General features: G+C 40.6%; 1 protein-coding gene across 1 annotated transcript in view; it reads right to left on the bottom strand.

Annotated features, from left to right (window-relative positions):
* Positions 1–2,869: 2,869 nt before the first annotated feature.
* The window catches only part of LOC126161926 (protein FAM43A), a 624,760-nt gene continuing 614,701 nt past the window's right edge, over positions 2,870–12,928 (bottom strand). Inside the window, exon 7 of the mRNA XM_049918099.1 lies at positions 2,870–6,350. Within this exon, the coding sequence (XP_049774056.1) occupies positions 5,877–6,350 (474 nt within the window). The 3' untranslated portion in view covers positions 2,870–5,876. The remainder of the gene's footprint in view (positions 6,351–12,928) is intronic.

A 12,928-nucleotide genomic window follows, 5' to 3' on the forward strand; every position in this document is an offset into this window, starting at 1 on the left:
CCGTACTGGATTAGAAACGCTAAGACAGGTCGTTGCGATAGTACCAACGAAAGTCACTACATCGCAGGTCGATCAAAAGATCGCATAGAGCTCCGGATTTCCCGAACTGGAGACTTAAACTATTCGGAAAGTTCGATTCATGTTCAAAACCTAGTTAATGTGTTTGTTTAAAGCAAACTTGATTTGCATCCTCATAGTGGCCCTAATAGCGCCTCTCTGATGTTACTGGCGTCAAATTTAAAGAGACATCATCATTCTGATGTTGAAATGCGCCTGCCAACTTTCGTTTACGTCCTTTGTGGTGTTGCAGTTATTTTTTCCTTCGGCATAGTTAGACACTATATATGTAGTAATTAGACGCCGCGTCCCTGGCGCGTATCGATAGGTTCGATAAGTTGAGCAGTGGTGACCATTGTGATTAGATCTTTGAACTGCTGTTTATTGTAGATTTGAAGGTGTCTAATCACCTTACGAAAGCGATGTTCTGTGCCATACATCATGATTTTAGGAGTTTATGCACATTTAAGTGCCACTACGGCAGTAGTGTTATTTAAATCTTTGACACAGGCGACAGTGTTATTACTGGAGTCCAGTCATTATACATCTAAATGAGAGATTTACATTATTTACATCCACGCAGGTTGACTGTGTAAAATTACGAAGATACGAACAAGCACTTGAAAATAGCAAACCACCGAAGTCAGCTGATCGTGTGAACGATTAATAATGATCGTAATATGGACAAGGCGAAAAACGGGAATGTCTTTTTAGAAATCTTTTGGTGTTTTTGCTGTTGTTGCTCTAATTTCTAAATGCACTCTTTAATTGTACATAGTGCGAATTGTGAGGCTGAGGGTCACTAAAAGTTTCAGTATGTCTGCTGTTACCCCGGGCTAGGAATGCATGTGAATGTTCATATTTGGAACTCTGAATGTAAAATACTTAACATGTAAACGCAAATGAAATAATGAATTATAATTTTGAACTTGTTTTTGTTCCCTTACTTCTCATTATTGAAGAAAGTGGATGAAGCAGACGACAGCATTGTTGGTTTTAAATTGCATTCGTGATTGTAACTGTCAACTGAGTTTGCACAAAGTGGTCCAAAGAGAGAGATTTAATCAGAAATAAACGTCATTAATTTGATTAACAAATCCTCTTGACATGATCCACATTACTAAATTAATGATCATCATCATTGAATGTTTTTGAAACTGTCAGTTTTTGGTTAGTGGTAAGTAGTAAAAATTGTATTCCAATAATTTCCACAAAATTTTAAGAACGTGGTTCAAAAATGATTTGCGATTAACTCAAGAAGCATTTTGCAACAGTGTATGCAAAGCAACACGAAGTGGTGGAAATCTCTTTTGTTCCTATCTTCACTTTTTTCTTGATGTATGCCACTTTTTTCTATGCCAAGTTTTGTTTCATAAATGAAAAATTATTCATTGTGTTCAATGTCGTTCTGTTGTATATATCTGCAGTGTTGAACTGTTCACTGTAAAATGTAACTGGGTAAAAAATTTCGATAAATATAGCTGCAGTGGCCATTTTGTAGTCAATTAGGGTAGTGAAAAGTAGTCTTGAGTCTTTCTGTTGCATTATTTTATATCATAAATTAGTCAATGTAAAGATGAACCACCTGCATTTAATATGAATCCCAAACAAACTTTGTGAATGCATGCTTTCAATTTTGGAGATGCAATTTGTGTGCACAACTATATTAATTAAGGCATAACTAACCCACCTTTGTAACAGAAGGTGATCACTATTAATCAAAATAATCTCCATTTTACATCAACTATCACTTTCTTACACTTGCAAAATAGAGTACTTTCAGCTCCACAAACCTCTTCCCACTTTTATGTGCTCTTGCTGCAACTATTTTCCATCTCATTCATTTACAGTTATTTCTTTTATATCTCCCTTCTCACAATGTCATTCCCCTACCCAGTAGCTTTCATTTCCTCTCATCCTTTACCCCTGTTCATGTATCTTTAACTTATGAAGGAAGGAAGATTCAGGTTTAACATTATGTCACAATGAGCTAATTAGAGGAAGAATGGGAAAGAAAAATGGTTGTGTATTTTGACTTAACCAATTTAATGAAACTGAACAACTAAATATGGATGGGTGAACAAGTATTTGAATTGCCACTGTCCCAAACGCAAGTCCAGTTACTTAGCACTTCATTTGATGTTTAACTATGGAAAGAGTAACTCTGTCTATAGCCTTTTTTAACAGTATGAGTCTTCCACAATACCCATCTTAAAAGTGAAGTATTGAACGTAAGTATGTGATCTGTTGATGCAATCAACACTCCACTGCAGGATAAAAGTTCATTCTTGACTATCCCCTAGGTTGTTCTCTTTCCACAATATCCTTTCTTTCAAGAGTGATAGTCCCACAAAGTATATAGGAGAACATCTGAAGTTTGAAAGTGAAGGGGTGCTGGAGAACAGCTTGGCTTGTAGAGAACTTCCTGTGAAAGACAAAGGTCCTTCATTCAAGTCCCATATCAATGCACATTCCACTGCAGAGTGACAGTTCATTCTGTAATATATAGAAGGTTGATAACTGTTACTGGATGTTAATTCAGCCTAGTTATCTCTAAAATTTTGCTTTAGTTACTTAATAAAAGTACCTAACAAGTGAAACCATAGGTATCCTTGTATTTACATATTTTAAATACTCAGAAATATCTAGTTTGTTTTGAAAGTAGTACAGGTAATTAATTAGCAGAAGCACTGGCAGTGTAGTCTTATGATGGACCATTCTGTACTGACTTACTCATAACATTTATTTCGTCACTATTGTCAATGTAATTAAAAAAAGGAAATGTATTTAATGACACACCTTATTTTTCTAATATTTATTTAGATATACACATCGAATAATATCTTACAGAATCAGTATTTGCACTAAAATCAGAGTTCAGGATTGTAATAAACTTAACAAACAATCCAGCTTCTATAACAGAAATTTCATTATGATACAATTTTACAGTACACAAATATCATTCTCACCACACTGTAACAATGAAAATGTAAATGAGTATTCAGATGAACATGATAAATCAACAAAAATATTCTCTGATGTAAATGTGAACTACAACAAAAAGTCTTTGGTTGTGAGGTTTGTTTCTTGGACTGCCAGTTTTAAGTATGCAAGTAAGGTAGGTGAAAAGAGTGATCACTAATATTGTTAAACCCGTATAAAATCTGCAGAGAAAGTGACAGATGTAAAACAAAATTGAACTGATCATTTAATATCAAGTGATAAGTGTGCAAGAAAGTTATGTATTCTTTTTTATAAATGTGTTGTTTTCTTATGAAGTGAGTCTCACAAAAAAACTGCAAAGATTATTGTTCAATGTATGCACTGCTATTGAAATACATGTTATCACTGTTCAACAACAAATTAGGAAAATGAAACATCAAGAAAATGCTACAATACTGGAATAATTTAGAGCATTGGATCAAAAGTGACACATCCCTCCCTTCTATTTTTATAAATGATGTCTTCCTCATGATAGAAGATTCTATGTTGCTTCTATCATCTTCACAGATCTCTCCTTGTTTCGTTACTGAGATTCAGACAAACGTTGCTTTCATATCAGGAGCCTCAGATTTAATATTAATATTGAGGGCCCTGCAGAACTTTAACAGTTCTTTATGTAAGATTGTCCGGGTTCATCGCTTCCCTCATTTAGATTTGCCTATGTACTCAACTAAATTGTACAATGCTTGTAAATAGCTGTATGCAACTGTAATAAAATACGAAATTTTAGAAATGGATATAAAAGAATTCCCCCTTAAAAACACCAACATCATCAGCTTAATCACTACATCAAATCTAGAATTTAAAACACCTTTTATTTTGCGTAAATACCACTTTAAAAATACGAGCAATAAATACTGCTGTTCTTGTCATGAGGAATAAAATTTTCTACCTTATTTCAATAACAGCCTGAGGGTTGAGACAGGAAGTACAAGGTTTAACATATTGAACTCTGCAGAAAAATACTTCACAGCTTTGTTATAAAACTTGTACCTACAGACAGAGGCAACTTTGAATGTTGGGGGTCATGTATTAAGACTTAACACTATTTACACTAGCATGTGATGGAGTTGGCAAGTTCAGACAGATTGTGACAGTCAAGAGTAACTAAAAATACTGGTCAGTGATTATCAGGTTAGTGGCCTGAGAACAATTATGTCCTTCAAAATAGGTGTAATAGCTGGAATATGGCTTGTACATTTCAGTTTACATTCAAGTTTAATCCATAACTATCAGTAAGCCTCCAACCTACAATGGATCAGGTTTCTGTTACACAAATGCACAACAGTTTTTTTAGGAAGTATATGAGATACATCTTCACATTTTCAGACAAAAATGGCAACTAGACACATTATATTCCACAGATTATTGGCTAGTTTCCTGTTTTAATTCATTCTCTATTTTTCTTGCATCTATTTGACTATTTCAAAATAAAAGAAACAAGAAATTAAAAATCTACAACATAAACTAATATCAAAGTATGATGTACACAACAACAAACTTATCATCAGGTCAATCATTTACACTACTTTCAAATATGGAATGTTTAATATATGACTCAATTTTTTTCACTACTCACCTATCACAGCACATGCTATTTTATATATATGAAGCAATACACCTTCTAATTGCACACATACAATAACCAGATTTGCAGGACTATCCAGCTGAGAGAGCAATATTCAGCTACAACCCATCTAACATGTTGACTTACTCTGTCCAAACAAATAATGCTCAGTTAGTAGAGTGTGTGAACCATTGCAGATGTCTCATATTTGTCTGTATGCGCTGTCACACAACAAAATATTAGTTATTCACTGAAATGTTCTGAAGAATTGACAATATGCAGTAGAGGATTCCACAGATTAAACATATATAATCACAATTTTTTGCTGCTGTGTGTACTTCAAAGTGTGCAATTTGATCAGTTACGAATCTTTTTTATATCAGTATATACTGTGTTATCCCAGAATGTCATTTCACCTGTAATAGTTGAAATAATGGGAAAACATTTTGTTTGCAGTTACACATGTTTCGTCAGACCAACAACTACGCAAGAAGGTCTGTCACTTTCAGAAAAAATGTATAGTTCAGGAAAAGTCGAGTCTTAAAATACACACCCATTTCTTCTTCTGTGTAGAAGGTATCCGTGTAATGATTTGAGTAATATATTGAATGTGGGTAGGTTTTAACAGTCTGATGCTACTGTGATGTGTAAGTGCTGAATTAGATGTTCATAATTATGGGTGAATTGTTGCAAGAAGTGGCACGGAAGCCGTATCTAATTTTGTAAAGATAAAAATTGTCGACAGTTTGATCGTGTATCCCATGCGTCAACAGAGTATCCTTCAGGTGGTTTATTTTAACAGAGTCCACATCTCCCTTAGCGAATGCTACCACGCATTACAATTCAGGGATCATTATCTCAAATGGGCCACACACGGCAACCTCATTGCACAAACAGTGACACCAAAACATTGTCATTCATTGAATTAATGCTCGTTTTGAGTAAATGGAAAGTGTAAAAGGCTCAGTTGCCTTGCAGTATCCAGTGTAGTTGGTTCTATAAACATCCATTTCTGTAATTTTAATAGTTTGGAATTGTGACGACTGGTATAGTCCGCTGTAATTACTTTTGTCCTCTTTCGTGTAGCACGCACGAAAGTACGTATAGTCTGTGATCTGGCTGTAGGCACAACTTTCGACAAGAGTTGTTCAGTCTTTGATTGTCAACTCTCGAGCGCCCGTTTTGGTGAAACAGATTTCTCGACACGCCATTTCGGGGAACTCTGCTGGGACCGAACTCAGAGTAGGCGTCAGACCCTGACGCAGCGCACGGGCGACGGCGCGCCGAAGGCGCCCCTGGCGGGCTGTGCCGAAGCTGTGGCCGTGGCCGTGCTGCTGGCGCCAGCACCGTCCAGCATGATCTCCGCGTAGCCGCTCTCGTCGCTCACGTTGTCCTCGTCGCGCTTCACGTCCCTGGCGGCGTCCGGCGCCACCTCGTCCTCTTCCTCGCTCAGAGAGTCCAGTTCGACGCCCGGCTCGCCCAGCGGCGTTCTGGCGACTACCGCCTCCGGGGGCGGCGGCGGCGGGGGTGGCACGGCCGTCACGGCCAAGACGGAGGCGGCGCTGCTGGGGGGCGGGAAGGTGGCCGAGCGGCGCAGCGCAGCGGCCAGCCTCTCCAGGTCGGCGGCGCCCTCCGCGCCCGGCCTCCAGTCCACCACCGGCTGCTGCTGCGGGCTGCCTTCCGGCTCGCAGGTGTCACAGTCCGCGGATAGTGGCTGCCTCAGCTGCCGACACACAGACACACACGCTGTACAGTGTGTTAACCCTTTCGTGGTTGAGGGGTCATATGTACCACTAACTTTGAGCGCCAGTTCGAGTGTCGGGATATACAGGGTGTTTCAAAAATGACCGGTATATTTGAAACGGCAATAAAAACTAAACGAGCAGCGATAGAAATACACCGTTTGTTGCAATATGCTTGGGACAACAGTACATTTTCAGGCGGACAAACTTTCGAAATTACAGTAGTTACAATTTTCAACAACAGATGGCGCTGCAAGTGATGTGAAAGATATAGAAGACAACGCAGTCTGTGGGTGCGCCATTCTGTACGTCGTCTTTCTGCTGTAAGCGTGTGCTGTTCACAACGTGCAAGTGTGCTGTAGACAACATGGTTTATTCCTTACAACAGAGGATTTTTCTGGTGTTGGAATTCCACCGCCTAGAACACAGTGTTGTTGCAACAAGACGAAGTTGTCAACGGAGGTTTAATGTAACCAAAGGACCGAAAAGCGATACAATAAAGGATCTGTTTGAAAAATTTCAACGGACTGGGAACGTGACGGATTAACGTGCTGGAAAGGTAGGGCGACCGCGTACGGCAACCACAGAGGGCAACGCGCAGCTAGTGCAGCAGGTGATCCAACAGCGGCCTCGGGTTTCCGTTCGCCGTGTTGCAGCTGCGGTCCAAATGACGCCAACGTCCACATATCGTCTCATGCGCCAGAGTTTACACCTCTATCCATACAAAATTCAAACGCGGCAACCCCTCAGCGCCGCTACCATTGCTGCACGAGAGACATTCGCTAACAATATAGTGCACAGGATTGATGAAGGCGATATGCATGTGGGCAGCATTTGGTTTACTGACGAAGCTTATTTTTACCTGGACGGCTTCGTCAATAAACAGAACTGGCGCATATGGGGAACCGAAAAGCCCCATGTTGCAGTCCCATCGTCCCTGCATCCTCAAAAAGTACTGGTCTGAGCCGCCATTTCTTCCAAAGGAATCATTGGCCCATTTTTCAGATCCGAAACGATTACTGCATCACGCTATCTGGACATTCTTCGTGAATTTGTGGCGGTACAAACTGCCTTAGACGACACTGCGAACACCTCGTGGTTTATGCAAGATGGTGCCCGGCCACATCGCACGGCCGACGTCTTTAATTTCCTGAATGAATATTTCGATGATCGTGTGATTGCTTTGGGCTATCCGAAACATACAGGAGGCGGCGTGGATTGGCCTCCCTATTCGCCAGACATGAACCCCTGTGACTTCTTTCTGTGGGGACAGTTGAAAGACCAGGTGTACCGCCAGAATCCAGAAACAATTGAACAGCTAAAGCAGTACATCTCATCTGCATGTGAAGCCATTCCGCCAGACACGTTGTCAAAGGTTTCGGGTAATTTCATTCAGAGACTACGCCATATTATTGCTACGCATGGTGGATATGTGGAAAATATCGTACTATAGAGTTTCCCAGACCGCAGCGCCATCTGTTGTTGAAAATTGTAACTATTGTAATTTCGAAAGTTTGTCTGCCTGAAAATGTACTGTTGTCCCAAGCATATTGCAACAAACGGTGTATTTCTATCGCTGCTCGTTTAGTTTTTATTGCCGTTTCAAATATACCGGTCATTTTTGAAACACCCTGTATGTTACCCAGCTCTGCACGGTGCTGACATCTAGGGACGACTGTACTGAACCTAAGAAAAAAGTCGGGACTGCACTGCAAAGGCAATAGAGAAGCGGTGACTACTTTTGTTGACTGGCGTGTAGATATGGCCGCTGCAACGCCACTTATATGTGTCATTCTTCAGTTTTCATCATTTCTCACTTTCCAGCGATGTCTGAAGTAAGTAATTCATCTTATTATTAACTTAATAATCATTTTTTAGTACAAATACAGTTTGGAATATACTTCTCAGCGCCTGTACTATCTTATAATCGAAATAAAATTAGTGGGACACATGTGTCCCAGCAGACATTATTTGTAAAGATTAGCAAGACAATTGATTAATGGGTATTCATCCAGGAAAAAGAGGGGATCAACGCCCACTTTCTTCCCAGCAAAGAGAGGAGTCTCTAGTGTGCCAGATGACGTCCGGCTCGTGAACGTAGGCAAACATGTACCGAAAGGCAGTGGCACTAGGAAGCGATGCAGATTCTGCAGCACAAACTCTAAAGAGAAGAGAACAAAAGTTGTTTGCACTGCTTGTGGTGTACGACTCTGTGCCACATCATGTTTTTCCAAGTTTCATGGCATGTAAAGTTTTGTAAGTATTGATCATGTCTCATGAAAACTGAAATGTAATGAATATTTTTTACACTGGCTCTACACAAATAAAAAGATTACATGCATGTATAATTTGTAGTTATTTTATTCTCTGCAAAATCCTGTTTATGGCTAAAAAAAATAAAATTACAAAATCAGTCAGTCAGTAGAAAAGGTATCTTGCGTTGGCTCATGGAACATGTGTGTCCCACTTACTGTTGTGAAAATCTTAAAAAATATTTTGGTGGTGAAAATATAATAATGGGACTGAAAAGAAACTTATCACCTTAATATTTTAAAAATCTGTAAAAAATGAATTTTATCCATGAAAGGGTTAACTGTAAGACGGCAGAGTTGTGAGGGGAGTGCGGGGAGCGGAGGAAGCAAGCATTGGCTGGCGAGGGGAGTGGAGTGGAGCCGCCGTGTGGGGGGGGGGGGGGGGGGGGAGGCACGCCTACCAGTTGCAGTGCTGGCACTACAAATTGTGCGTCATGCTTACACGAAAGCAGACGAAAGGCTTGGAAGTAAAACTTGCTTTAAATGTTGTTCGTAAACGAAACTGAAATCGTCATGTACATTAAAATAGGTCACTACGGCATGCGCAGCACAATTGATTAGGTAAAGGCTTGTCATGCAGCGGACCCGGGGTCGATTGCCACCGCTCGCAATCTTTTTTTTCTCATTTTATTTCATTTCCCGCAATGTTAAACTATTAATTATAAAATTTAAATATACTTAAACAGGTCATATAGTATAACGTAACTGTCAATCTCTATATATAAAAATTAATGTATGTATGTATGTATGTATGTATGTCTGCCCTCTGTGCGTTCCCAAACCATTCATCCGATTGCGATGAAATTTTGGTACTTTGTTCTCCGTGCGCCCACGACGGTTCCTAACCAAAAAAAAAAGAAATAAGACACATTCTTGAGGAGATATGACGTCATAAACAATGAGATGCCACCGCGCGAAAATACCCAGATTTATGCATCCACTATTTGAGAATGAGAGCACTTAGCGAGCAGCTACAAACGTTGCGTACAATTTGAAACCTTCACGAAAATTTTTCTCGCTGACCCCCCTCACAAAATAATGAAAGGAAAAATGGTTGTCGCTTACTACATTTTCTCAGTACATACCGTAAATCTGCCGCAGTAGGCATTAGATTTTAATGTATTATTTCGTTACTATTAACTCTAATCCCATACAGTATCCACATATATCAGTAAATGTGCTGGCGATTTATGTCTCTTTACGACATATAATTCAGGAGATACGACGTGGTAAACATCGAGATGCGTGAAAAAGTGCCGCGTCAGGCACGACGTTTTGTTCTATTATTTCTTCACTACTAACACTATTCCCAACACGTTTCGCAAACGTGTTGAAAAAAGTATATAAAACCAGGGGCATATTCCTAAAAAAACTCCCGAGATAGGCCAGCAACTGCCTCTTTACTCATTTTGATAATGTTTAGCACAACTGCACAATAAAAACACGCAGAACATTAACGAACCAGACGACAATGGCTACCTTGTACAAGAGTCAGCTACGTAATGTTGGCAGCAGTCGAAACTGCGTGCCTACCGAAGCCTCCCGACGTTTACCGACTTCTACAGATTCAGGACTAGGGAGAAGTCTGCCATCTAAAAGCTTACACACTGTACAACCCGTACTGCCATAATGGCAACGGAGAGACAGAAGTGAATGCAATTATCGGACTTGCCTCAGGGCGAGTGCCCATACCTGCTGGTTATCATTACAGTGCACCTACTCACGGGGGTCCACTGTGGACTGTATTTTTCATATGGCAGCGAAAGTTGGTAGATACGCTAATGTGTTAATGCGGAACCGATTAACGATGGAAAAAAATTAGTTCCAGTGTTGACAACCAGATGCAAATCTGGCGCTGTACAGCATATCATCGACGTCTCCGATGCTGACACTGAACAAATTGTGTAAGCGGCGGTTGTCGCGTTCCTAATCCATTACATAAGGAAAGATTTCTATACGTCTTTCTTGGATTCACAGCGCCAGAATTGCACCTGTTGTCAAAACTGGAACTAACTTTTTTTTTTCAGTGTAAATCGGTTCCACATTATTAGAATACCCACTAAGTTTCGCTGCTATACGAAAATTACAATTCGCACTGTACCTCTAAGAGTAGCTGCACTTTAATTATAACCAACCGGAGAATACGTAAAACTGTGTCTTCCTTAATGGCACCATGTTAAAGTGCTTTCGCAATTAGCTCCGATATCGGTATCCATGCGACGGCATGCGCTATCTGTATGTTCTACAACGCCTGAAATAAAAATGGAATCTTTCCGGGACTCATACTTCGGGCTCTAATGGTGATGAAAAGGTAGGGTCAAGTGTTTTGAATAGCCTTTCTACTACGACCATTTGTATATACAACAGAAGGACCGTCTTGTTGTAACGGTACAGGGTCAAAATTTTAATGTTACAGATTTCCTTCAGCTTGGAAAAATGGAGCAAATCGGCTGCTCTTTTTTGCATTACATGTGGTCTACGGTGTGCGTTAAGGGAGGCACTGTTTAGGTCGTGGACGGTTCCGATATGCCCTGCCGCAGCAGCAAAAAGAAGGGAACCAACGGAAAAATGATCCTATTGGAGTACAAAAGATGCGGATGTGTTCTTGTTTATTTAGAAGACTCTGGCTGAAAAGTGGGGTACCAGATGGTTCACTCTACCTTCCTCAGCAGCTTTAAAAATCTGATCAGAAATTTTTGGCATACAAACATATTTGTGCTTTTTTACGTTGAGACAGGAGGCAACAGTGACAATGGGAAAGAGGCGGAAATGTAATAAATACTAAAAAATAGTAGACAATGGTTGTGTTACAGAAAGAGCCAAGGAGACAACGCGCGCGCGCGTCTGTGTGTGTGTGTGTGTGTGTGTGTGTGTGTGTGTGTGTGTGTGTGTGAGAGAGAGAGAGAGAGAGAGAGAGAGAGAGAGAGTTACAAGCGGGTAATGAGAGATGAGCTGCACATGTTAAGAAGACCGCGAATATGTTCGCGTGCTAAAACTTTTTGGGAAGATCTTTAAAGGGTCTAGGAATGTAGAACGAGGCAGCTGGTGCCCCCTTTCAGTCAGTATTTTAAACAGAAACGTATTCACCTTCTTTGTGCTCCGATAGCAGCATTTTTCCGCTTGTGATTTGTATGCAATGACCAACGTCCCGCGTGGTGCCTTTTCATGCCACCTAGCTAGCCAGTGTCTTTCGACCCGGTTCGCCAGTGTGGAGTTTTAACTCCAACTTGCCATTCGAAACACGCTGTTGCTTCCCTAGCCTGCCAGGTTGTGCTCTAGGTTACTTAGAGAGCCAGACTGTCGCCTCTGCTCCATTATGTTTTGTGCCCAGCTACAATGCTCTGTATTTGTCCTCCTGTATTATTATTTGTATTATCTATGCAAGGGCAGGGTGGCAACGATTTCAATGAATGTTCGAGCTTGCAAGTTTCACTGTGATGTCAGTTCGTGTATTTTGTTTAGTTTTATCAAGTTACACAACCCACATGCATTATCTGAGCAAAGCCATGTGAATACCCCTATGTACGGAAATGATCGCTAGATGTCACGAGAAGCTGTCTCTTCAGGACACTTTGAGCGTTGGCAAGTCATTGGATGCCACCTGAGTAACAAATACATCAGGGACATTTGAAGTCTTTTAAAAGATGCCCGAGTTCACTGTGGAAGATGCGATTGTCAAGTGGAAACACTAAAGAACGATCACAACTAACCCGACACAAGCAGATCTGATGAACTGACAAACAGGAACCACCTGGCATTGCGGAGGGTGGTTGCAAATGATTGCATGAAATCAACGGAAAGAATCATTCGTGTGTTCCAATGTGCTCTGAGGAGTCTTTCTGGCACAATGCTTCTGCCACCAGGAAACACTGCAGGAGTAGACATGGCCTAGTTTTGCAAGCTGCACCTTCTGTATCAGGATGAATGGCCAGTACGTAGCTTCGATCTATCCGGCAACATTTCTTCGGTTATGTTACATGCTCACCTTCTCAGTTATCCTATGTGAGTCTAGTTTTTAAACAATTACAATGTTCTCGACAAACTACGTTGGGTTCACCAGTAACGGATTAATGTAATAACTTTGTACCTGGAGATGCGGCTGTAAACCGTGAAACCGGTAATGTGATCAATGAAAACAAAATTTTACCAGCTGTCAGCGGCGTTTTCATTCATCGGACATGGATGCCTCCGTGGATTACTTTAATGTCTCCCAAACACTATTTGCACACGATTTCATTCGTGGCTCG

The sequence above is a fragment of the Schistocerca cancellata genome, chromosome 2 (genome assembly GCF_023864275.1).
Source record: "Schistocerca cancellata isolate TAMUIC-IGC-003103 chromosome 2, iqSchCanc2.1, whole genome shotgun sequence".
Classification (NCBI taxonomy): Eukaryota; Metazoa; Arthropoda; class Insecta; order Orthoptera; family Acrididae; genus Schistocerca; species Schistocerca cancellata.